Source organism: Heteronotia binoei, chromosome 9 (assembly GCF_032191835.1).
Source record: "Heteronotia binoei isolate CCM8104 ecotype False Entrance Well chromosome 9, APGP_CSIRO_Hbin_v1, whole genome shotgun sequence".
NCBI classification, from domain to species: Eukaryota; Metazoa; Chordata; class Lepidosauria; order Squamata; family Gekkonidae; genus Heteronotia; species Heteronotia binoei.
Genome location: NC_083231.1, coordinates 78,734,841 through 78,761,971, shown reverse-complemented (window position 1 = coordinate 78,761,971; position 27,131 = coordinate 78,734,841). Strand labels below are relative to the sequence as shown.

At 41.7% G+C, this 27,131-nt stretch overlaps 2 protein-coding genes across 2 annotated transcripts; one reads left to right on the top strand and one right to left on the bottom strand.

Annotated features, from left to right (window-relative positions):
- Positions 1-659: 659 nt before the first annotated feature.
- On the bottom strand, positions 660-21,895 carry LOC132577216 (uncharacterized). Its single transcript, XM_060246821.1, has 6 exons — positions 21,765-21,895; positions 7,128-7,446; positions 3,758-3,919; positions 1,549-1,677; positions 1,326-1,463; positions 660-972 (listed from the first exon to the last, which is right to left on the bottom strand). Exons 2-6 carry the CDS (start codon positions 7,128-7,130, stop codon positions 883-885), a joined length of 522 nt encoding a protein of 173 aa, XP_060102804.1. The 5' UTR covers positions 7,131-7,446; positions 21,765-21,895; the 3' UTR covers positions 660-882.
- BBS12 (Bardet-Biedl syndrome 12) lies at positions 21,765-27,131 on the top strand. Its single transcript, XM_060246820.1, has 2 exons — positions 21,765-22,077; positions 23,836-27,131. The coding sequence occupies exon 2, from the start codon at positions 23,849-23,851 to the stop codon at positions 25,973-25,975; it is 2,127 nt and encodes a 708-aa protein (XP_060102803.1). The 5' UTR covers positions 21,765-22,077; positions 23,836-23,848; the 3' UTR covers positions 25,976-27,131.

Genomic DNA, 27,131 nt, shown 5'->3' with positions numbered 1-27,131 from the left:
CTGATTTACGATCTCATAATGAAGTACTGGATTCTGTTCCTGTTATGTATATGGGTTTAATATGTGATTCCTGCCTGGCTCATTGGAGCCATGGGAGCAGAGCTTGAGGACTTAGGAACAATGGACAGTAGGATCCAAATACCTGCTGCCCTACACCAATCACAGGCCCCCTGCCTGTTTGAATGACCCAATAACATGCTTGAACAGGAACCAGTAGTTGTATATAGGTTTGGCCAGTGCGTCCATTCTCCAGTCTTGTTTGGGCAGCCCTATACCATGCTGTCTCTAATAAAGAGCTGTTATCACTGTTGCCTCATCTCCTTGATGCTTTGAACCCACTATATTATCGTTCCCTTCAGTGTTTCTCACAGATGTTAAAAGTTACGTCCAATAAAGAACAAAAATCATGGGAGGTACACATTCATGACAATACCAGAAATGTGAACTGTGGTCTTCCTAGTCATTAATGTATCTTCATTTGATTAGGCAAGTCAATGGGCACTAATGCAAAGTATCATTATAGTGGGCAATATGTCTACTTGCATAATTTCTGGTTCTCAATGGGGCAATAAACTATTTATCCCTCAAAGCTTAAGGAAGAACAACAACAAATATATACTTTCCCAAATCTAGCACAATACAGCCAAGCATTAGCTTAGATTGATTTTTGATTTGATTTCTAAGTGTTCAGTGTACAGCAACTGTTTCTTTTACTGGCTTCAGTACATATACATATAATTTTTTCTACATAACCAGACTTGAATCTATAAATTTAAAAATAATGTAAGAATGAAACATGGTGTCCTCCAATTCATACATCATTAAATAAGATAAGTTGATTTTTAAAGAGTCTTTTGGGGTGATGTTGAAATAACAAAACAATTAATATAAATTGGATTTTTTCATAATTCTCAAGAATTCTTGTTGATTTATTTCTCCGTCACCATCAAGATCAGCATCCTCTATCATTTCCTGTAAAGACATTTAAGATTAAACACTATTGTAGATGTATCAAAACACTTTTAACGAGGTAGTACACAGACCTCCTATGCTAATGCTTTCAAAACTTTAGCTATTAAAATTGAAATGTCAAGTAGCGCTTTTTATTATTGTTAAAATGGAACAGCCTCTCTAAAGATGAGATCCTGTTGATCTCCAATATATATGATATAGAATTATTAACTTTAGTAAGATAGTGAATAGTTATTAAAACCCATGAAATAAATTTATTGAATCAATAACATAACCCCTAGCTATGGGGAGTCTCATTGGGGTCTATGGAAGTGCAACATCTATTGTCTAAGGCTTCACCAAATGCCATTTACCTGAAGTTCTTCATCAGATATATCTTCTCCGAGTTCACTGATAACGCGCTTTAGATTTTTAAAGGAAATTTTGCCTGTTCCATCAGTGTCAAATAACTGGAAAGCCCTCAAGACTTCTTCTTTGTTATCTTTTTCACTCTTTCAAAAAGAAAGGGGAAAAGTACTAGAGGACCAACTTTAAGTTTATAATTCATGAAAGCAAGATTATGGACTACCATTTTACCATTTTTTTAATAATCATGGTCAAAAATTCTTCAAAATTTATGAAGTTATGGTCATTTTTGCCAATCTCTGCCACCATTTTTTTAATTTCTCCTTTCTTTGTTTCAAAGCCAAGAGTGTGCATTGCAACCTGCAGTGGAAAGGAAGGAGATTTTTAAACGCACACAAGATAGTGAAATGTATCCTGCTTGTGTTTTCTAGGTGCAGATGACACTTCTACCAGGAGAAAGAGAAAGCAATTTTCACTGCTTTCCCCTTCCTATAGCCACCACCCATGCTGTCTATAAGGATCCATGGATGCCGGGGGGGGGCACAATTTGGGGTAGTAGTGGGCTGCACCAGGAGGATGAAGTAGGGGGGAGTTCACATCTTGTAAACATTATTCCATTCACACTAGAATTGCAGTTCCCAACCTTTTTGAGCCAGCAGATACATTTAGAATTCTGATATGCATGGTGAGTACAGCAAAAAAATGGCTGCTGCAGGAGGTGGAGCCAGCCAAAAAATGACTGCCACAGCTTAACTGCTGTAACACAGAGTAGATCTGTATGCTGTGGTGACAGCTGCTGCCAAAGCAATATTTACAAAAATCTGAACAGCCAATCAAATCTCCAGTAGGCAATCAGAAACATTGCTGAGTAGAAGCTCTACCTGGCCACACTCACTTCTTACCTTAAAATGAGTAAAGGTGGAAAGTGTGGGCATTATCCCTCACTAAACCCAAGGGAGTATCTTAAAAATATCATTACAGTTCTAGAACAAGATATGCCTATCAGTCTGAATGCAGTTATGATCACCGTGCTCAAGATGTACTGTGAAAATAGACATTCTATTTTCCACTGACATGAAATCAAATTTACCTTTCTGAAAATCATTTATCTGCTGAGTTTGCCATAATATATATCTATTATATCCACTCAAAACAGAAGATTTGCTTTTTAATAAGGGTGTCCTTATCCCCACTTAGCAAACAGCTCAGGTGTTTCGAAATCTATGCAATCCCAAGTACTTTAAACTATCAACCACCTCTTCTGGAATAGCAAATATATTTTAATGATTCCTTGGGTAAACAGATAAAAGATTAAATTCCTAACAGGATCTGGGGATCTAAAAGATATGACACATCTGGCAATACAGAACCAAGAAGCAGCATTCTAAGATGCTTCTTAGAAACTGAGCATAAAGTCAATGATAATGATCCAATTCTTATATATACAAAGTGAAAGGAACATAAAATTCAGCTATGATTTATTCTGCAATTTGCATAACAGAATTCATTGTATTATGTATTATAAAACTATCCTCAACTGTTTGCATTATCTGAATACTATCCACATTGACTATGCTAAAAATGTTGACATCAGAATCAACATACAATGTAAATGAAACCAGGAGAAACACAACGCATCAGCGGGAAACCTGAATAACAAGAGCTCTAAGGGTGTCAAATGAGCACACATGGACAGGGAAGGGAACTGCAGCAGAAAGCACTGCCCCTAACCTAAGCACTTCCATTGGAGCAGACATATGGTACCCTCTTGTCAAGACTGGATCTACATGTTTTTTGAGGGGGGGAGGCAAAATTAAAAAATGATGCCCCCTTATGGGTTCCATACCCAATTTGGCACCCCCCCTCTGGTGGTGCATGGGGCAAGCACCCCCTCCCTAGATCTAACCCTGTTTCCTGTGTACACCTTTCTCTATATGACTGGGAACCATTAAAAAGCAGGTTCACAACTGTGTGGAGAGTTAGAACCATATGCATATGTGGATGTCGTACCTGTAGACTCTAAGCATACATATATGCATTGATTTGGAGCACAGCTTGCCACTGCAATTCCACCTCTCTCCCTCCCCTTTCGAACATCAGTAAGGACATGGGTTTCTTTTAAACTTAGCAGTCCCTTCTTGTGCTTTCTGTTTATGACTTTTGATATTTTGAATTTGCAGTTGGACACTGGAAGCAATGTTCCCTCTAAACTGCAGAGTCTTGTGAGCAAAAATTCTACTTTGTGAGCTACTGGCATTAAAGTTGTGAGCCACTGCATAAATTAGTGTGCTCTGGGGTCATCCTTCCTGAGCTAAGACAAAAATCTGTGAGCTAGAGGATAAAAAAATGTGAGCTAGCTCACACTAACTCAGCTTAGAGGGAACACTGGAAGATCATAAAACTGACACCAGATTCAGTCACCCAAAACTATTCCCCATACTTTCAGTTCTTTCACATCAATGGTTCCAGAATCATCTGTATCAAACAAATCAAAAGCTTCTCTGATCTCCTGCTTTTGCTCTTCAGACAGTTCATGTTTCAATCCACTTCTCTTTCGCACAATAGAACTCACGTTAAGTCTTTTATAGCTAGATGCTGTCTGCTAAGTAAGTGAAACAGAAGGAATAAGAAATAGGTTTTAGATGAAACTAGAAGTATAAAAAAAGTTTATTGCATCCCGTTTTATGAAAAATTGTATATAATTTGCTCTCAAAAAACAAGGAATCACTTGTTGAAACAAGGAATCATTTGTGGATTTTTAACTGTATTTTTAAGCTGTGTTTTTCAATTGTGTCTTTAATTAGTTGCTGGATGCTTTTGATGCTTCTGTCCTCACAGCTTTTGCTGGTTTGTTAGCTGCCTTTGAGTCTGAGGAGATAAACCGAGGTGTAAAATTTTAAATAGGCAGCTAAAAAAAATATTTAGAATATTTTTGTGCCTTTTCTCCAAAGAACCTGCTTGAGGTGGCTTACAAAATAAAACATGACAAAATAATAATATAAATATAAAACAGCAAACATAATTAAACATTAACAAGCTGTTAAAACAGAGCATAAAAACTGCAAAAAATTTTAGCAGCCTAAAATCAGTTTCATAATATAGTTCTCAGACTGCAGAAACAATTCAGTCATGATGTGCTGATGGAAACATTGAAAAATATAACTTTGGGTGGCATTTGGGTCTGCGGGGAGTAGAAGCGGGGAAAGGACATAGGGAAGGAGAAATTGCAGGGGCTGCAAAGGAGTATCTGCAACTTGGGTTCTAGAGCCAATTGCTGCATGGCTCTTTAACAAGAAAATAAAACTTTAGATTTGGTTGGCTGGAGGGGCACAAGGGATGCTAGAATAACAAGTATGTGAAGGGATTAGCAGTCAAAGATTTTTATGGAATTGAAGGCTTTCTTAGAGATGCTATAGGAAGGGAAATTACAGAGGTGAGCAGCTGCCAATAGCCAAGGTGTGAATAATGTGTAGATTTATGTTGGTGTGGTAAAACAATTGCTTAGGATGCTCCTGTGTATATTTATTTATTTAATGGACTTATATCCCGCCCTTCTCACCGAAGTGTCTCAGGGCGGCTCACAACATAATGATTCATACAATTCCATTTAAAACATTTACAGATACAATAAAAGCATAGTTAATAAAACAAGATAAAATAAAGCCAGCGGTCTATAAGAGCATTTTGTTCCATCCAAAGATGTTCCATCCAAAGTATCAGTTAGGCGTTATAGGCCTGCCGGAAGAGGGCTGTCTTGCAGGCCCTGCGGAACTGCCCTAGGTCCCGCAGGGCCCGCACCTCCTCCGGCAGCTGGTTCCACCAGTAAGGTGCCGCTGTTGAGAAGGCCCGATCCCTGGTGGATTTTAGGCGGGCCTCCTTTGGCCCAGGGACTACCAGCAGATTTTGTGAGCCGGAACGTAGTACTCTCTGGGGAACGTGTGGGGAGAGACGGTCCCTAAGGTAGGCAGGTCCTAGGCCATACAGGGCTTTAAAGGTAAATGACCAACACCTTGTACTGGACTCGGAATGTTACTGGCAGCCAGTGCAGATCCCGGAGCCCCGGCCGAATGTGCTCCCATCTTGGGAGCCCTAATAGCAGCCGGGCAGCAGCGTTCTGCACCAACTGCAGTTTCCGGGTCCGGCACAAGGGTAGCCCCATGTAGAGGGCATTACAGTAGTCCAACCTCGAGGTGACCGTAGCATGAATCACTGTTGCTAGGTCGTCGCGCTCCAGGAAGGGGGCCAACTGTCTCGCCCGCCTAAGATGAAAAAAAGCGGACTTGGCAGTGGCTGCTATCTGAGCCTCCATCGTCAGAGAAGGCTCCAATAGCACCCCCAGGCTCTTGACCCTGCTCGACGCTGTCAGCGGCGCGCCGTCAAAAACTGGCAGGGGGATTTCACTTCCCGGGCCGCAGCGACCCAAGCAAAGGACCTCTGTCTTCGCTGGGTTCAGCTTCAGCCCGCTCAGCCTAAGCCACCTAGCCACTGCCTGTAACGCCCGGTCCAGATTTTCTGGGACGCAGGCGGGCCGGCCGTCCATAAGCAGATAGAGCTGGGTGTCATCCGCATATTGATGACAACCCAGCTCATACCTTCGGGCAATCTGGGCAAGGGGGCGCATATAGATGTTGAATAACATCGGGGAAAGTACCGCCCCTTGAGGCACGCCGCAGTCAAGCGTGTGTCTCTGGGACAGTTCCTCCCCAATCGCCACCCTTTGTCCCCGACCATCAAGGAAAGAGGAAAGCCATTGCAAGGCCAGCCCCTGAATCCCAGCGTCGGCAAGGCGGCGCGCCAGAAGCCGATGGTCGACCGTATCGAACACTGCCGATAGGTCCAACAACATCAGCACCGCCGAGCCGCCTTGATCCAGATGCCGCTGAAGGTCATCCACCAGGGCGACCAGCACTGTCTCCGTCCCATGGCCCGGGCGGAAGCCAGATTGGTAGGGGTCAAGGATAGAAGCATCCTCCAGGAAACTCTGTAGCTGCAACGCCACTGCCCTCTCAATAAGTTTGCCCAAAAAGGGCAAATTCGAGACCGGCCGATAGTGTGCCAATTCGGCCGGATCTAATTTATACTCATTGTGAGAGCTTGAATGTGCCACTTCCTAAGTGGAGTTTTCTATCTTCCATGAGTCCTTGCAGGTTTCCCTATGTTTACTAATAAAATCTTAAATTTCACTATATGTATGACTATGTGCAAATGTGTGGGCATATGCATGTTTGCTCATAAAGAAGTATGTGTAGGACACCACAGCTTAATCCCTGTACATGGTTCCTCATAAAACTGACAGTGCAACATGATGTCCTCTCAAATTATTGTGATTTTAATTTAAGGCTGCAGTCCTATGGAACAAATGAGTGAGCATGCTTAGGACTGAACTCCAAGAATATTAGTTCACAGAACTGTGCCTCTTTAAATCTCTCCACAGTCCCCAATGGAAACAGTCCTTCCCTGTTTAAAGTGAAGATTTCCACCTATTTTAAGATGGAAATTACATCAGACCTAGGTTTCTTTTTTTAATCTACATAGGAACTTGAAAGGACTGTCAATAGTGAGATTTGCTTGAATTAATCATGTGGAGTATTGTGTAAAATATTACTGTAAAGCCATCACTTAAGCTGTTTGGACAATGAATTTTGCAGTAATGAATTCTGTGGCTGTAACTAGTCAATCCAATTAACAAGACTGGAGGAGGTGGGCAAATACAGATTTACCAAGTTGTTTTCTCATAATTAAACTCTCACAAGGGGTGAGACGCATACTCTCACATACAAGAGTGCTAGAAAGAACTACACACAACTCACCATTATATAAAAGTTGTTGCCTCCCTTTCACCACTTTGTGTACACAAACCAAACCTTAGAAAACTTAATCCTCGTCTTCATCTGACGGTTGTGTTCAGTTTTTGAAAGCTGAGCATGACCAATGGAGTAGGGGGAGGATCCTGATTAAGGCCCACCTTTTTCCTTCCAAAGACCAATCAGGCAATGCAAATAGAAGGTGGGCACTGTGACATTGCACAGAATTCCCTGTTGTCATTTCAGTTGGATACAAAGCAAACAGGGGTGTTTATATCCTAGCAACCAGAACTGTGAGCCTTTGTGGTTGATGAAGGATTTCTTCCTGTAAACAAAGTAGGTGTGAAGCTGTAAGAACTGTAGCAGGCAGGTTACCAAGTGTTTACATTTGTGACAGAGTTCACCTTACAAATAGTTTTTGAATAGCACTGCTACATCCTGGAACATGTAGAAAAATACAGCCCATTTCTGAACATATACAGTGTATCTTCAACCACATTTTTTTCCAGGTGGGTAGCCATGTTAGTCTGTATTAGCAGAACAAAACATGGGCACAGTATCTGACAAAATGAGCTTTGACTCACAAAAGCTTATACCTTAGAAAATTCGGTTTGCCTCTAAGGTGCTACTGGACTCAAATTTTGTTCCACAAAAACACATTCTTTAAAGTGCTACAATACTATTTGGTATTTCAGCTTCAAGACAAACATTACTACCCCTCTGCATTTTGAGATCTTCCATGGTACCTTCCAGGAAAGCATAGAATTTTTTTTTTTGCTGTTGTTAAAGACCTGCTGTTTCCACAGAACTGCCCATTCTACTCTTAAAGCATCATCAAAAATCAGGAAATGACAAACTGGACATTCTTGTAAATTCCCTGCTGTCTAGTTTAGCTGATGTTGAAGATCTTGGTTTCTCTGGTGTATCTATTTGAGAATTTAGATATCACCTTTTTTAGGAGTCTCTGGAAATGCTCAGGTTGGAAAAGCTTAGAGGAACTGTCTTCTGAGTCAGAATCTTCCCCGACCACTCTCCTTTGTCTTTATCGGAGCCTGCTGCCAAAAAGCCCTTGGATGAAGGGAGCCCTTCCACATCTGACTCTGAGACAGCTCTGTTTCGAGCTTGGTGTGATTGAATTTACTCAATCATCTCCCAGACCCAGCATCAATAGATGATCTGTCCCCCTTATCTAACTGCCATATGATGATTGTTTCTTGCCCCTAGGCATTCAAACACATTTAGGCAGATGTGGGGCTGATAAGACAATCTGGGTGGTGAAGGGGAAAGAGATCTTGTCTTGTGACCTCTGTGCTCTTTAGGCACTTGTCTTGCCCTGTGCACATTCCTGTCTCCCATTTTTTCCAATGGTCCTTCAAGATTCTCCCATTGTTTTCTTTTCTTTTTTTTTTTTTAACATTTTTTTTTTATTATAACATTGCACAACAACAAAAAGAAGACAACAACAATAAACAACCAAAGAAGTAACAACTAAACAACAATTCAGCATTTACAACAATAACAACAACAAAAAATATGTTATTCATAATCCTATATACATTTTATCTTCTGGAGCGAATATACAAGAAACTAAATATTTGTAATATTAATATCTCTATTCAAGACCATTCAAATCCCAATTTTTTTGCCCATTCATACATTGGATACCACGTTTTCTCACACTCTTCCATGTTCCCGTCATTCAATCTGCATGTTAACATATCCATTTCTGCAGCATTTAAAAGATTTAACATAAACTCTCTTTTGGATGGTATCTGAGACGTTTTCCAATATTTAGCAAATAAGGTCCTCGCTATTGTAATAATATAAAACAATAACTTTTTCGCTGTTTTAGATATAGGGATTTTACATATGTTCAAAAGGTACAATTCTGGCACATGCGGGATATTAATCTTTAACATCTTTTTACACCAAAGCGAAACTTGCACCCAGTATTTTTTTGCAAGGTCACATTTCCACCATATGTGGAACAAAGAACCTTTTACTTTACCACACTTCCAGCATTTATCCGATACATTTGGGAAGGCTTTGGAAAGCCTTTCTGGGGTAAAATACCATCGATGAGCCATCTTATATAGATTTTCTTTTAGCTGGGCAGATTTTGTCAATCTTAAATTCTCTTTCCATATTTTCTCCCATTCGCTTAGTTCGATGGTATAACCAAAATCCTGTAACCATTTAATCCAATTTTCCTTCACATTTTCGTCTTGCATTTTCAAATCGAGTAACCAGTTATATATTTTTGAAGTAAGCTTCCGGTCAGTTCCTAGTATAATGCAGTCAAATTCATTTAACTTTTTGGAGAAACCTACTTCATTGTCCTTTTTATATCTTGATTTAACTTGCATTTTAAGCCACCAATCCATATCCACATTTTCCTCGATTTTCAATTCGTGTTTGGGATCCAGTAGCGATTCATAAGTAAGGTGGTTTCCCCAACAAAAAAGATTGGGGTGCACTGAAGCTTCCACTGGGGAGAGCCATCTGGGAGTATATCTATATACTTGTTTTTTAATTTCAGCCCAAATCTTGAACAAAGACTTTCTTATTTCGTGTCTAAAAAAGATGCTCCCTTTTTTGGGGTCTTCGTACCATATATACGAGTGCCAACCTTTAACAAGGTCCGCACCTTCCAGAGTTAAAAGTCTTTTATTTTCTAATAACAGCCAGTCTTTGATCCAAGTCAAGATGCACGCTTTGTGGTAGATCTGCCACTCTGGTAGGGCAAACCCACCTCTTTCCTTCTTATCTTGTAGGACTTTCAGTTTGATCCTAGGTTTTTTGTTTTGCCAAACAAATTTTGCCACTATTTTGTTAAGTTGTTTGAAAAAGGATTTTGGGAGGATGATAGGGATCATCTGAAATAAAAACAGCACTCTCGGCAGTATATTCATTTTGACTGTTGCAATCCTTCCCAGTAAAGAGATTTGCAGTTCATTCCATTTTTCTAAGTCAGTTTTAATTTCTTTTAATATTTTTTCATAATTATCTCTTACCAGGGTTTTCAGTTCTGCTGTTAAATTTATACCTAAATATTTAATTTTTTTTTCATAGGCAAATCCTGATTCAACTTCTAATTCAGATATTTGTTCTTTCGTCATATTTTTAGCTAAGAACTTAGTTTTTTGATAGTTGACTTTGAAACCTGCTACTTCCCCATATTGTTTTAAGGCAGACATCAACTTTCCAATTGAGGAGTTTGGATTTTCCAACGTAATTAATATGTCATCAGCAAAAGCCTGCGTTTTATAGATTTCCTTTTTAATTCTCACTCCTTTGATTTCCGAATCTTCTCTGATCATTTGCAGTAACGGTTCCAATGCTAGAACAAAGAGAATAGGGGACAGCGGGCAGCCTTGCCTTGTGCCTTGCTCAATCTTTATTGGGTCCGTCAGGGAGCCATTAACATTTATTCTCGCTTTTTGGCTTGCATAAATAGACCTGATCAAGTTTACAAAGTTTTCTCCACAGCCAATTGATGTTAAGGTTTTGAAAATAAAGCTCCAATTTACATTATCGAAAGCTTTCTCTGCATCCAATGAAATTACCGCAAGTTGTTTATCTGGATGTTCTTTATAGTATTCCAGGACACTCATTAATATTCTAACGTTTTGTCTCATTACTCTTCCGGGAATAAAACCAGATTGATCTTCGTGTATAATGTTCGGGATAATCTTTTTAAGCCTGTTTGTTAGTATGGTCGCATAAATTTTGTAATCCACGTTCAGCAATGAGATCGGTCTGTAATTTTTAATGTCTGTAGGTTCAGTCCCACCTTTATATATTAATGTAATTAACGCCTCCAGCCATGATTCAGGTATTTTAGTTGTCTCTCTTATTCCTTCCAAAACACGTTTATATGGTATTAAAAGCACCTCTTCAAAACACTTATAAAACTCAATCGGCAAACCATCTAAACCAGGAGTCTTATTATTTTTCTGGCCTTGAATCGCTTCCACAATTTCTTGCATTGTTATCGGATTTTCCAGAGATTCCCGTTGCTGGTTTGTAATTTGTTTCATCTTGGCTTGTTTTAAATATTCATCTTGCTGGGGCTCAGATACTTGCTGGTTCTTATATAGCTTCAGATAAAATTTCCTCACAATTTCTTTCAATTGTTCCTCTTTGACCATTTCTATTTGGTTCTCATCCTTCAATGATCTGATAACTTTTTTTTCTCTTTCTTTTCTCAGCTTGAAGGCTAACCATCTACTAGTTTTATTCGCGTTCTCAAAGTAATTTTGTCTAGTCCATTTTAGTTTCCTCTCAAGCTCCTCTGATAGCAGTAGATTTATTTGGTGTTGCAAAGCGTGGATCCTTGTTTTAATCTGTTCTGTATTATTTACTTTTTGGATGTTTTCTTGTCTACGTAGTTTGTCCAATAGATCATTATACTTTTGGGTTCTTTGTTTCTTTTTTTTAGCTGAGTAGGAAATTGCTAAACCTCTAAAAAAAGCTTTAAAGGCGTCCCATATTATTTGGATTGGAGTATCATGTTCCCGATTTTGTTCAAAAAACGCTTTTATCTTTTTTTTTGAGTCCAATACAAATTCTTTATCTTTTAAGATTTGCGTATTTAATGTCCAACGAGTCCTGGGAGTTGCCTTTCCCAGAGTTATCTGTATTGGGTTGTGGTCAGCAAAAACTTTTGGAAGTATATCGGCCTGTTCCACTGCTATTGCCACTGATATTGACATCCAACACATGTCCAATCTGGACCATGTATCATGCACTTGAGAATGGAAGGTAAAGTCTGACGTCTGGGGATTCTTCATTCTCCAAGTATCCACCAGGTTGAGTTCATCTGCCATCTTAAAGAAGGTTTGGGGAAGTAGGCCACGCAGCCTTTCCCCCCCCCCTTTCTTCCCAGTTTTTTTATCTTTAAGAACGTCATGTACAGCATTGAAATCTCCCAGGATACAATAACTTGTATTTTCAAATTCAATTAACTTCTTATACAATTCAGCAAAGAATTTATCTTGGTTGTTATGGGGAGCATAGATGTTTCCTATAATCATCTTTTTACCTTCCACTTCGACTTCCACCAACACAATTCTGCCAGAACCATCACAATAGAGTAGCTTAGAGTTAATCCATTCTTTCACATATATAGCTACTCCTCTTTTTCTCCTGAGATCGGAAGAATGGTAGAGGGTACCCAATTTCTTATTTTGTAGATATCTTTGATCTTCCTTTTTGATGTGTGTTTCTTGAATACATATTATGTCAGACTGGGTCTTCTTGAGCTGAAGAAATATCTTACTCCTTTTATGCGGTTCATTTAAGCCATTGATGTTCACTGATATTATCTTTAGTCCCTTCTTATCCATTGTTCTGTCCTAGATTACTATCTAATATCTCTCTTTTCTCTTTCGATGCTTGCGATCTTGTCATTATTTTTCCATTTTTCTTCTTCTTTGTACTTTGCCTATAGGTGCTGCTTGAAGCTTCTTCTCTTTCTTGCTCTTCTTCCGTTTCAGTCTCTTGATTATCAATATATTCCATCCAGAACTCTTGCACTTTCTCCGAGGATGTTATGTTGAATCTTTTACCTTGGTACACGAAAAAAATTCCTTCTGGTATCAGCCATTTGAAGGAGATGGATTGGTCAACCAACCACGCCACTAGCTTCCTGTAGCCTTCTCTTCTTTGTCTTACCCTCCAGGGAATATCTTTCATGATTTTAATCTTGTTTCCTTTCCACATTATCTCATTTCCTCTTGAAGTTCTCAGGATCTTCTCACATGTGGAAACTCTCATAAATCTTACGTGAATTTCCCTTGGGAGGTTGTTCTTTTTTGTATATGCCGTTGCTATTCTTTTTATCCAATCAATTTCTAGGCCTATATCCTTCATCTCCTGTTCCCCATCTGGGTTCAAGATCTCTTCAATTATTTTATGTAAATCTTCGCCTTTTTCTTCTTGCACATTTTGAAATCTCAGTTTATACATCGCTTGGTCCATTTCCATTTTATCCAGTCTATCCTCTAAGTCTGATGTGGTGTTTTTAACTTCTCTCATCGAAGCAGCCATAGTTTTCCCCTGCTCCTCCAGCACATCAACCTTAGCCGTCAACTTATGTGCTTGTTGTACATTTGCTAGGACTTGCCTTTGAAATTCATCCATCCTTTCATTTGTTTTTCTAATATCTTCCTTTAATCCTGCCTGGATCTCTTCCAAAGCCTCCTGGTTCTGCTTAAAACCCGCCAACATTGTGGCATGTAATTTTTCAACAGCATCCTGATTCAATGCTGAAGTAGCAGATTTCCCTAGGCCAGGAGGGGTAGCTTGGGCTGGTGGTGCTTTCTTAATTTTAGGATCCATTTTAAATGCTGATTTTATCTCTCTTTATGTTCTCCAGTATTATCACAAATACCCCTTTTATGCTTTTCCTTAAATTTGCTAAAGCTTTATGAACCCAAGCAATATTAATATGAGTTCTATAGTTCTATAGTCAAGCTAGGATTTCAATACTTAATTATATCAATAACACAGACAGTATACTGTGGTGGTCAATTTAACCAGAGAGCTCAAAACCCAGAAAAATACAGCAAGGTTATAATCAATTAGATCAAAGTTGTTAGACCAATCAGTTCAATACATTATAATAAGCAGCAAAGAAAACAAGAAAAACAAAGTGGAGCCAAATCCGTCTAACTGAGAGTTTCACCTTTGCTCAAAGTTCCAGACTACAAGTCCCAATGAGTTCAGCATTCAACAATTTATAACAACATTCATGGTATCAGTATTCAAATCACCAGGGTAGGAGAAATTAATTCAATTAGTTCAACGTTGTGTCAAGCAACAAGAAAAACAAATAAAACAAAGTAACGTCAGTTCAGTCTAAGCAGATACTTCACCCTTGCTTAGAGTCCCGGACTACAAGTCCCAGAAGTCTTCTCTCCCTTCTTCCTTCTTCCTTCTTCTTCCCAGAAGCCTCTACACCTTTAATGAGTTCTAATCAAGCTTTCAGTGACGCCATATAAAGCCCAAGTAGTTCCAAAACGTGGGCGCAAAGCAAGAAGGCGGCAGTCAAGAGTCTCAAAATGAAACAGGATAATCACCCACTCTTCAAGGAGGAGGCAGCCGCGGCAGGAGCCACTAAGAACCACCTCCCCCTCCTTTCTTCCACTCCGTCCTCCGTTGTCCCTCTTCACACGCTACCAGCCCCCGCCATCTTTCAAGCCTCTGCACTCTCTAGCTCTCCAGCTCTTCCCTTTCTCTCTCTCCGTTCTCCACTCTCCACACTTCCAAAGTTCTCATTCAGTCATTTCTTTTCATCTTTTTATTTATGTCCATCTTTACCACTTCCCCCTCCTTCCTTTCAACCTCCTCCTTCCTTCTTCACGTTCCTCAGTCTTAATTAATTTCCATGCCTTCTGGCCGTCCTCCCCTCTATTACCACTTCACCAAGATAAGAGGGTAAAGATAAAAGGAAGTCAAACAAAGCTATCGCGTATCCGTCTCTTCAGAGAAAAGTAAGAAGGGGGGGGGGGGATCCGCTCCTCGCTCACCTCGTCGGTTTGCTGCTATCCGTTCCGCTTGGATTGTTTTCGGCTTCTTCGCTTTTCAGCCCTGAGGGGAACTCGTCTTCTCAGCACAGGTATTTTGCCCCTTATTCCCGGTCCAGGCTGTTTCATACAAAATCTCTCCAAACCTCTTTTACTTAGTCTTTCAGGGCTAACGTTTAGAGTCGCTGTAGTTTCAGGCGCTCCTTTCTCCGGCGGCCCAGTTTGAGCTATAGAGCAGTTGTAAGCCTCGGCCCAGGGAAGACAGAAGTTGAAAAGAGAAGCCTCCGCTGCTCCCTTCAATCCTCTGTAAGCTCCCTTTGGCTGCGGGGGTGTCCCCAGACACCTCCTTAGAAGGGACCCAGCAGGGGGTCGCTCCCTAAGGCTTGCAACCCAAGTGTCATCCAAGAGCACCTGGACAGGCACTTGCGTTACTCGGCCATCTTGCCGGAAGTCCTAGATTCTCCCATTGTTTTCAATGGGCACTCGTCAACTCTTTCCACCACATGCATAACTTTAAAAACTGCTCTCATGCCCCACCCACCCCCTGTTAGTAATCTCTTTTCTAAATTGAAAAGTCTGGGACCATCACTTCTTAAATCTTTGGACATGGGTATACTATGGGATATGAAAACACACTGAAGACCCAGAAATGGTGGCTTGCACACAGGTTCATTAGACTACAGAGGCCTTCACAGTTGTCCACTTATTACTGACTCCTCTTGCAGTGCCAGCTTGACTTCCTGAATGCAATTACAGCTGCTGAACTGCTGAAGGGACTTAACTGTTCAACTGCCCCAATCCCTCTTCCTTGGACTACTTGCCAGCCATTGCAATGGCTTCCTACTGCAAACTTCACATGACACTTGTTTTCACTGAAGTGGGGCCAACTCTGCTCTGAGGCCTTTTCCTGATCCACTGTGGGATTATTTAATGCATTTTTATCCTGCTCTCCCTCCAAGGAGCACAGTTTCTTCTTTCCTCATTACCCTGTGAGGTAGGTTATCCTGAAAAAGAACAAGTGGCCTAAGTTCAGCCATTAAATATAGCAAGAAAGTATCTGAACCCGTCTTCCCAGTCCTAGGCCAACACTAGCCACCATACCGCACTGGCTCATAGGCTTAGGTGGCTCCTCAAGAGTAACCCCCCCTCCACAGATAAGTGATGCCCCCTGCAGAATTTTTTTAAAATTCAAAAATATTTTTAAAATGTAAGATGCATATAGGGTTTTCCAAAATGACTCCCAGCACAGTCAGGGAAGCTTCCCCTCCCCAGGCAGGAAATAAATAAGTTTTTTAAAAATGCAAAAGAGTCTGAGATACCCCCCTTCCCAACTCATGTAGATGAGGAAGCCAATAGAATCATGAGGGCTTGAGGTGGTGGTGGGGGGGGGGGGGTCATTCTATCAGCAGCTTCCAACTCTCTTATCTGTCCCTCTCTCTCCCCTGTCCCAGAGGATTTTCCAATGCCCTGCCATCCTAAATTTTCTGGCTACGCACCTGCTCAAGAGTAGGATGAACAGGTGCAATTAGCAGGTGTCTTTTGTTATTCAGGGCAAGTTGAGGCCATGGTCCTGATAGGTGTAGTTTATTAAACATCCCTCTTTAACGTGCCTTGTTCCTTTCACTTATGCAAACCAGAAAGACTTTAGGACACAGCGGCAGCGTGACTAGGTTTCTCATCTAGATGCAATTCTAGTTCACACCCCTAACCAATTTCCAGCAACCAAGGTGATATTTTCACACACAGCCACAAGATGGCAGCATTCACAAAGTGCTGCATATCTGCACAACCAGCGCAGGGAGCAGATAACTAGAAATGATTGCCCTGTGTGGATGTTCCATCTGAGATATTGCTGGTGATCACCTCTGGGACCTTCTGCACACAAAGCACCACCACCAGGCCTGAGGCTGTGTTTAGGGCTTAATCAAGCCCTGGTAAAAACTGAAGGGGAGTGTTAAACCGAGCAGTGGTGTGAAAGACCTTCAAAGGTTTTCAAAGATTTCAGGTTTTCACGGCTGGTAACATCATTAGGGTTTGTAGAATCTTTCGGGCTCAAGTGCCGTGTTCTACTGGAGAAAGTTTTCCTTCCAGACGTTTCGTTCTCAGCTGCGGAGAACATCCTCAGTGGCGTTGCAGCCGGAGCAGGCGCTCAGACCTTCTTGGCTGCTGTGCATTGAGAACATGGCAGCACTCAATGCACAGCAGCCAAGAAGGTCAGAGCGCCTGCTCCGACTGCAACGCCACTGAGGATGTTCTCCGCAGCTGAGAACGAAACGTCTGGAAGGAAAACTTTCTCCAGTAGAACACGGCACTTGAGCCCGAAAGATTCTACAAACCCTAACTTCAAAGGTTTGTTCAGTTGTATTGTGTATGGGGTTCAAGTGCAACAAAGATCACTGAAAGACATAAACCCATGCCTCTGCGTAATCAGGGTCTGCAGGCCCAGGGATTCCTCCAGGATGTACTAAAAGGAATGACAGGATTGCCCTCTGGAAACAATGTGAGAGGCTTGAAGGCCCATTGCAAATAATGGGAGGCAGCAATGCCAACTGACTTGCATGGGTGCTATTGAAATATACTACAGTACAAGAAGAGTTGCAAAGAAAATGTGGAATGGAGTTTTCATTAAGGTCTCTAGGCCCAGATAGACTACCTGGGACTGGAATGACAGGTCCAAGAGTGGAATGACAGTTCCTGGGGGTAGAAGTGTTCTGGGATTGGAATGAAAGCCCCCAGAATGGAATGAAGAAGACCGTAGATTTATACCCTGCCCTTCTCTCTGAATCAGAGAGCAGCTTACAATCTCTTTTATCTTCTTCCCCCACAACAGACACCCTGTGAGGTAGGTGGGGCGGAGAGAGCTTCTCACAGAAGATGCCCTCCTTCCAAGGACAACTCTGCAAGAGCTATGGCTGATGCAAGACCATTCCAGCAACTGCAAGTGAAGGAGTGGGGAATCAAACCCGGTTCTCCCAGATAAGAGTCTGTGCACTTAACCACTACACCAAACTGGCTCTCACACCAAACTGGCACACCAAAATGACAGTTCCTGTGGGTAGCAGGAGTGTTCAGGGACTGGAATGAGAACCCCCAGAGTGGAATGACATTCCCTAGTGATAGCAGAAATGTTCTGACCTGGAATAACAGGCCCAAGAGTGGAATGACAGTCCCTGGAAGTAGCAGTATTCTGGGATTTGAATGACAGGCCCCAGAATGGAATGACAGCCCCTGGGGGTAGGAGGTGTGATCTGGGACTGGAATGACAGTCCCTGGAAGTAGCAGGAGTATTCTGGGATTCAAATGACAGTCCCTAGAGGTAGCAGGAGTGTTCTGGGATTGGAATGACAGCCCTCAGAGCGGAATGAGAGCCTGTAGGGGTAGCAGGAGTGTTCTGGGGCTAGAATGACAGGCCCCAGAGTGGAATAATAACTCCTAGCAGTAGTGGAAGTGTTCTGGGATTGGAATGACAGGCCCCAGAGTAGGAAAGGAATGATGGTCCCCCAGTAATAGAATCTGTGCCCTGGGGCTGGAATAACAGCTCCCTTAGAGGAAAGACGGTTCCTAAGAATAGAATCAGTGCTCTGGGACTGGAATGACTGCCCCAAGAGTGGAATGATGCATCCTGGGAGCAGAGTCAGTGCTCTGTAACTGGGATTGCAAATTGTAGAGTGGTACTCTACCTTTCAAGCAGTATTTCTGGATGGTGTGTAGCTATTTCCAAATCAGCTCCACTTCAGTAATTAGCCTGCCTGTCAGCTCATTTTCCTTACAAATTCTTGAGGTCGATATGAGCTGTTCTCAAAGAATCATAAAATCATAGAATCAAAGAGTTGGAAGGGGCCACAGAGGCCATCTAGTCCAAACCCTTGCTCAGTGGAGGTTCAGAGCCCTAGAGCATCCCTGACAAGTACTTGTCCAGCTGCTGCTTAAAGACTGCCTGTGAGTGGGAGCTCAGCACCTCCCTAGGTTGCTGATTCCACTGCTGACCAACTCTTACAGCAAAATTTTTTCCCCAATATCCAGCCAGTATCTTCCCTCCTTTACTTTAGACCCATTACTGTGAGTTCTATCCTCTACTGCCAACAGGAACAGCTCCCTGCCCTCCTCTGATAGCCCTTCAAATGCCTAAAGAGAGCAATCATGTTCCCCCTCAAAAAAAACCTCCTCTCCAGACTGACCATTCCTAGGTCTTTTAGCCTTCCATCATAGGGCCTGGTCTCCTGGTCCCTGATCATCCTCATCACTCTCTTCTGCACCCACTCCATTCTGTCAACATGCTTTTAAAATACTCCACGTGCAGCCTAATCAGTGCCATGTTCAGCGGGACTAGGGAATCTTACAATTTGAATGTTATGCCTCTGTTGATACTCCCAAAGTTTGCATTAGTCCTTTTTGTCGCCGCAACACACTGGCTGCTCATATTTAAATTACGGTACACCCGTAACCCAAGATCTTGTTCATACACACTGCTACCTAAAAGTGTATTCCCCACCAGGATGTATGTTTCTCATTTTTTGTAACTCAGATGTAGAACTTGGCACTTATCCTTCTTAAACTGCATCTTGTTCACATCAACCCACTTTTCCAGCATGTTCAGACATCGCTGAATTCGATCTCTATTTTCTGGTGTTTTTGCTGTTTCTCCCAAATTGATGTCATCTGCAAATTTAATGAGTAGCCCCACCACACCCTAATCCAGATTGTTTATAAAAATACTGAAAAGTACCAGGCCCAGAACAGAACCCTACAGCACCCCACTGGACACCTCCCTCCATTCATATGAAATATCACTGACAACTACTCTTTCAGCGTGCTTCTCCAACCAGTTCCCTATCCACCTAACTATTCTAGAGTCCAATGCATGGTTCCCTAGTTTCCCCATAAGAACATCATGGGGAACCCTGTCAAAAGCTTTACTGAAATCCAGATAAACAACATCAACAGTAAGTTCATGACTCGATCAAAGAAGGAAATTAGTTTGGTCTGGCAGGACCAAACTAGTTGGGGACAAATCAATGCTAACTTCCCTGGATTATAAATCTTGTCCTTCAGTTTCAGCCTTTCAGTTTCAGTGTCCAGTTTTGATACCTTTCTGAGCTCCATATTCCCATTAGGTATCACATCCTGCCAGAGTTCCCTGCACACATTTGACTTCTCTGTTGACCACTGACCCAGAGCACCTCCTCCATAGTTTCTGTGAAAAACCCCATCCCTTACTCTAGCTCATTTTCAAATGTGGCACCTTTGTAATTCTGACACAGTGTGGTGGGTGCAAACACAAAATCACTGCTGTAGGATCTGATGACAGCCAGGAAACAATAAGCACAGATGCCTTCAGTCACATAGGGCCTTTTCACACTTATTGGAGGAAACCGGAAGGGAGTAGGTATTGTGCTGCCTTGCAGTAATCCGAGACAGGGATGGGAGTTTTCAGACACATTTTTTTCCCCCAGTAGGGTTCCGTGATTGAAGCAAGCCATTTCACACTGTTCCGCTTTTATCTCGCTTCCACCAGCGCTAGCTGTTTTCGCCTGCCGGCACGCAATATCCGGCTTTTTTTTTTAAAACGTCGGGCAAAGATCGCTATAACGACGTATCGCAACACCACCACCATAGAGATGGCTAGGCTCCATTGAGATAAGTTACCAAGTTTCAGGGTGGCGATCTCTGGCATCTTAATGGAACCCAGGCATCCCTATGGTGATGCTGTTGTGATACGTCGCTATAGCACTATAGCGATCTTAACATTCCCCCCCCCCCAAAGCCGGAGATTGCGTGCCAGCGGGCGAAAAAGGGCGCGAAAACTGCTCCTGGATTAGATACTGGACATTTCACACAGCGCCCCATACCGATTTCAACCCGGAAGGAGGGGTTGAAAACTGGAAGAAGCTGCTCTTTGTTAGTAACGACTCAGGCATGCCTCACTACCGGGACAGCTGCAGGACTGTGTGAAAAGGTGACAGTATTCCAGTAGCAGCCAGTTACTGAGTCGGGTCTGTCTGAAATGCCAGCAGAAACCCGTTACTGTTCAGTAACTGACCAGCTTCCATACCGGAATACATAGGCTGTGTGAAAAAGTTCATAGTGAAGATCCTTGTAATATGGCGGCAGATGCTGCCAAAGGAATGATTTTAAAAATCTGCATTCTGGGACCCATCATTCAACTCCCAGAAAATTCCTGCTACCCCAAGGGTCATTCCACTCTGGGGCCTGTCATTCCAGTCCCAGAACACTTCTGCTACCCCCAGAAATGTTATTCCACTCTGTGTCCTGTCATTCCAGTCTCAGAACACTCCTGCTACCTCTAGGGACTGTCATTTGAATCCCAGAATACTCCTGCTACCCCTAGTGACTGTCATTCCACTCTGAAGGCTTTCATTCCCAGGACACTCCTGCTACTTTTACGAATTGTCCTTCCACTCTAGGGGCTGTCATTCCAATCCCAGAACACTTCAGCTACCTCCAGGAACTGCCATTCCACTCTTACACATTCCCAGGTAGTTTATCTGGGCCCAGAGGCCTTAATGAAAACTCCATTCTGCATTTTCTTTGCAACTCTTCTTGTGCTGTAATCAGGGCTTTTTTTGAGCAGGAAGGCATAGGAACACAGTTCTAGCTGGCTTTGCATTGGGGGAGTGGTCTAACACGCAAACAAGTTGCTACTGGGCTTTTTCTACCAAAAAAGCCCTGCACAAAACAATGGTGGTATCAGGGGGTGTGACCTAATATGCAAATGAATTCCTGCTGGGCTTTTCTATTTAAAAAAGCCCTGGTTGTAACGCATTTCAGTTGTGCCCATGTAAGACAGTTGGCATTCCTGTCTCCCATTATTTCTAATGGGCCTTCAAGCCTCTGCCACTGTTTCCAATGGGCAATCCTATCATTGCTTTTAGTACATTCTGATCCCACCCCCTTTCAGCTTCTCATTTGAAGAGGGCCAGAAGAGAGCAGGGGCGAAACTTGTTTCCTCCCCCGCCCGCTAGTTAAGCCTGCCCCAGATGTGAGCTGCAATGTTGCTTCTTTTCCCCGCCGCCCCGGCAAGAAAACCAAAACAGCTGTCGAGAGCGCAGTTCTTGGTATTGAGCCCTGCAAAAAACCGCCGCGCCGTCACAACCTCACGCCTAAAACCGCGTCTGGCAGCGCAGTCTGGCGCTCCGAGGCCTCAAATCGCCCTCAAACCCTCCGGCTCCGCTGCACTCAACCGGTTGCCTGGCTGCGTGTTTCCTGCTGCGCCTGCGCGTCGCCGAGGTCTGAAACCGACTGCCCTCCCCCTTCCCCCCCCGGCCGTTTCGTGGGGTGGGCTTTATGTCGACGCTCGGCGCTGGGGTCCCTCAAGGCGGTTAGTGGAATGGAGGGCTGGTCAGTTGATCCTCAGGCCCAAGACGCGGGAGCGGCTGTCCTTCAAAGGGGAACTACCAGTTAAGCAGGTAATGTATGTTTATAGTCACTCACCGGTCGCCCGCAAAGAAGAAAACCAAGATACCCACCTCCTCCCTCCCCCAGTGAATGCCGTGGTAAGACCAGATCCCATTGGCGGTATTGATCTGCTCAGAAATGAAAACGTCTTGACCTGGGGATCACAGTGCTAGTTTTTTGGCTAGAAAGAAATGCCAAAGTTCTCTCCTCATCCCACGGACACAGTGTTTTAACACGGTAGCCATGTTGGTCGGCAGTAGAACAGTTAGATTTTAGGTCAGTAGCACGTTAGAGGCCAAGAAGAGTTTCAGTGTATAAGCTTGTCTCCGGAGAATTTATACCTTGAAGCTCATGTTGGTCTCTAACGTGATATTGGACTAATATCTAAATGTTTTTACAGAGACTGTGGGACTGCCGCCACAGATAGCATGCATAGCCATCTGCATAACTCACAACTCAGGCAGAGTCAAATGTATCTTCTCCATTAAAAATTATTCCCTCTGAAATCAGTAGCTGAAAAAGGCAGCCCCAGCCCTGTTGAATTTGATCTTGCTGGTCTCTGTTTTGGGGAGTATTGCCACCCCTTCAGGGTACACTGTGTACTTTTACATAGGCATGCACAGGTTCATGTGTAGTTGAGAAAAACTAGTGAACAGCAGTGGCTCCTTTAAGAGTGTATTGCTAAAGAGTTCAACCACAGTGAGTACTTTACAAATTCAGGATGTTTTGCTGATCTGTTAAAGAGATGATGCTGTAACCAATTTTCTGTTTGTGTGGGGCTTCTGAATTGCTAGCTACATCCCACCCAAAGAGAAAGACTGGTTCTTGTATCATCTGGGGCAGATGGTGCTTCTTGCAGCCATCTTTAGTCTTTGCTTCTGAAAATATTATTCATATGAGATATGTGGGGAGTTTCACTGGTATTAAAATGGTGACATTCTATTATTTTATTATGAAGTTAAGACAGAGCGGTGCCATTAGCAATTAGAGTTGTTTGATGATTCAGTTGTTTGTGGAAAATAGCAATACTTAGTTGAGTAAGAGTAGGTTATTATCAAAAGAGTGCCAAGAAAAGTTGCCAAAAACATTTGGCATTGTACACTTCTCCCTTTTCTTGTCCTGTTTATTTGTGTATGTATTTGTATCTTCTCATATATTAAAACATTGTTTAATAAAAACTTTGAAAACATGAAGCTATTTTACAGAAATTAGGTTAATGGTACAGTTAAGACTGCAGAGCTTTTTTACAATTATCTGTGAGAGAAGAAAGTGGAAACTCAAGAAAACATTCTACTAGAAGGGAAATCTCTCCATGGACTATGCCCATGGGGTCTGACCTAATCACTTCTAAATTTGAGAGCCAGCACCTGGCAACGGAAGGAATCACGGAGTCTAGGAATGTGGCTCATGAATGTCTTTGTCATATAAAGGATATTGGATAATGTTGGGCTTCTGTTCCAATCTCTGGGAATGGAATATCAATCAGTGCCTTTCTTCTTTCCTGTCTTAACTCTGGAGTTTGTCCTGCTAAAGTCCTCTGCCGGTACATGGCTAGTTCTAACTGCCCAGTACCATGTAGCCTTAATTCTAATGTCAGTTACCTATGTTCCATACACAACTAGTGTTTGTGAGGCACATTGAATTTAATCTGTTTCCAGTTGCTGTATCCCTGTTGAAGACATTCAAATTTTCAACAGTGTGGAATGGATGACGTCAGAGGAAGAAGGCTATAAAAAGCAGAAACAATAAGTCTGTGTTTTCATTTGCAGATGTTTTGGGATCATGGCTTTTGAAAACATGAACAGAAAGAGGCATTTGGGATTGCAGCAACTTTCCTCTTTGGCATCCACTGTAAAGACCTTTTTAGGACCAATTAAGTCATCCAAATTTATTGTTGATAAAAGAACTTATGGCAGTGTGTTGATTTGCTCTGCAGTGAGACTTCTTGAAAGTTTGGATTCAAATAATACTGTAGGACAACTTCTTAATGACGCCATCCAGGCACAGAACAAGGAGTATAAAACTGGAACAACCACCCTATTGTTTCTTGTTAGTGCATGGAGCACTGCTATACTTGAGTGCCTTGAGCAGGGTGTTCCCCTTTCAGTAATAGTAAATGTGATGTCTGAAGGTCTGAGTTCTTGCATTGAGCAAGTTAAGTGCCTGACAATATCGATTCAGGATGTGAAGCAAATGCTAGATGATATTCCTATGAAATACAATAACAAAGCCATTAACATCTGTTTTGGCACAACTGGAAGTCAGATGACTGAAACTAAAACTTCAAGTATCAGATCCAAAGACAGTTTTAAAGACCATGTTTCAGAAAAAGAATTAAAAGACCCTATCGTTCAGCAGAGGGAAAGCTCTCGGTATCCATGGATATTTGCTAAAGGCAGAACAGTATGTTCACGGACTAAGCCAGGAGACGACATTTGTGTTTTAACAGTTTGCAGAAGTCATTTGGATGTATCAAACGATAATAAAAGATTAAAATTTATTCACAGTAGATATTTCAGTAGTGCAAAAGAGATTCATTCTCAACAGCTGACAGATTACTCGGATGGATCTGCAGAAAATATTAAAAAACTCAACTATTTGGGACATGTGGCAATGTCTCTTAGCCATGGAAAGGGATCTGAAATGAAGCTGGTAGAGGACGTTCTTAGATACCAGTTGCAGAATGATTACCAAACTGATGACTCCCATCCTTTTAAATTTAATATTTCAGAAATTGTAACTTGTTGTTTACCAGGGATGTCCGAAAGTTATTCTTGTGTTTGTCCTGGTTATGTTGAGTTGTTATTTCCAGAGAAAGCTGCTGTTGCTAAGCACCTTCAGGATAGACCTCTTAATATTGTTCTTGCAGATGGTGATCTAACAGATATGTATCGCCATTTGGGGTTTAACAGGTCACAAAATGTGAGAATGATCATTGAAAGTGGGAATTATGAAGTAAATAACTCAGGCTTGTGGGTTGACACTGTATTAGATATTCTGAATCACTACCATATTGATATAATTTTAGTGCAAGGTAACACATGTGAAAGTTTAGAGGAAAAATGCTTGCTACATAATATACTAATAATTAATCATGTAACTCAGGCTGTATTGCAAGCTTTTAGCTATATTACAGGAGCAGAAATAGTGACCTACCTCACTCAGGTGAATGAACATTGTATTGGCAAGGATGTCTTTTTAAACTTCTGGAGAACTGGAGAGTCAAGTTGGGTGGAATTGGATAGCAGAGTTCCAATCATTATAACAGCAAAGGGAATTCACTTGGTAACAGTGGTGCTTAACAGTCCAGTATTGTCCAAAATGCAAGTCATTGAAGATAACTTTTGGACTTGTGCTTATCGTGTGTTTAATGCACTTCTTGATAATGCAGTCTTTCCTGGAAGTGGTGTTGTTGAGTTGCTGTGTCTCAGTTATCTTGAGAAATTGGGAAAACAGGTCAAAAGTTGCACAAAAGAATTTCATGTTGGTTCCTCCTGGCTTGCAAAGTCTTCAGAACAGTATAAACCTCTGGTGCTTAATGCTTTGGCATGTGGTTGGCACCAGTACCTTTGTGCTATCATGTGCAACACTGCAAACAGTACATCTGAGTTTGAAGCCAGCGTTTTTATACAGCAGCATCTCAGAAAAGCAGCAATGCACAGTTCTCCTTCCAGCTACATTATGGGTGAGTTTTGGAAGGAGAAGATAGGGGTGGCAGTCTTTGACTATGTAGGGATATATGAAAAGTCTTTAAAAGTCTATGACAATGTCATGGTTAAGATAGAGGCATGGCGTAGAGCTCTAGATTTGGTACTCTTAGTTCTTCAGACAGATGCTGAAATTATCACAGGGCCTAAGAGAGATCAGTTGTTAAAATCACAAGCCTCAACTGAGTTGATGTTTTTATAATATTTTGTAAGCCTATGTTGGATGCATTTATAGAATATGCACAAGCTTGCTGATATTATTGCTCTCCTGTTCTAAAATCTGAAGTCCATGTTCAAAACCAGAATGATTTATTTCCTTGATCTCAATTTAATCCCTATTTCTTAATTTCTCCCATAATCCAGTTTATGTTTATGAGAGTAAATTGCACTGATTTCATTGGGACTTAAATGCCTTTGTTGTGATGATTTTGGCTATCATCAGACTGAAATGATGAAGGGCTCCAGGGCTTTTTTGTTATGTTTGTTTTCATTGTTATAAAAATCAACAACTCTTGTCTTTGTTAGTTTTGTTTTCAGGGTTATTGTAAATTCCCTTAAGGTTCTTAGTGGTGGGGTACAAAGTTGAAAAATAAAGCCAGTGAGTTATAAATTGTCTCTCAAACATTCCATTGGTCAAAAACCTAAGCAACTGGGTTGGGCAAAGTGTTTATTAAAATTTTATTCCTTGCCTTTCCATTCTATGTTTTTATCAGTCCTCTTTCAAATCTTCTAGGCCTAATTCTGAAAATTAAAGAGAAATCGTATTCAAGTACTTATTCCACTTAAAAGGTCTTTTGCACAAAGGCTCCACTGAAATTAACTGAAGTACTGTGAAGTATATTTTGTGAAAGCTGATATAGCTGAGACTCTGAACAACAAATCAAGAAGTTTCAGATTTGGATATCACTTCTGCAAAATTCACTAGGGGGCCTCAATCAAGTTACTCTTTTTCAGTCTCATAATAACATTAACATCCCTTGCAGAACTTTTGTACACAATAGAAGATACTGGATTGGCTTTTACAGTTCCAGTCTATTAATGGCAGAACCTTTTGCATACCCAAAGTGGCTTTTTCACTGGTTCAAGAAGCCTAGAAGAAAGTCCTACTGTTTATGGAACAGAATAATAGGATCTAGCCCCATGTTTATGAAGTAATCATGCATGAATTTTCCTCTTCATTTGTTTCTGGCAGACTAATAACTAGAAATGATCTTTTACAAGATTTTTTTACTATTATTAAATTCAATTTGTGGGCTGCCCTTCCCTAAGAATAGGGCTCAGGGCAGCTTGCACATGAGCGAATACAATAGATAATAAATTTCAAAACAACATTAAAATACTAAAACATCAACAGTAAA

Coding starts and splice junctions, on each gene's coding strand:
- LOC132577216 (XM_060246821.1), bottom strand. Junction 1,678..3,757: donor TTGATGTGAAAGAACTGAAA/GTATGGGGAATA, acceptor TTTCCACTGCAG/GTTGCAATGCACACTCTTGG. Junction 1,464..1,548: donor CCATGATTATTAAAAAAATG/GTAAAATGGTAG, acceptor TCTTTTTGAAAG/AGTGAAAAAGATAACAAAGA.
- BBS12 (XM_060246820.1), top strand. CDS start 23,849: ATGGCTTTTGAAAACATGAACAGAAAGAGGCATTTGGGATTGCAGCAA.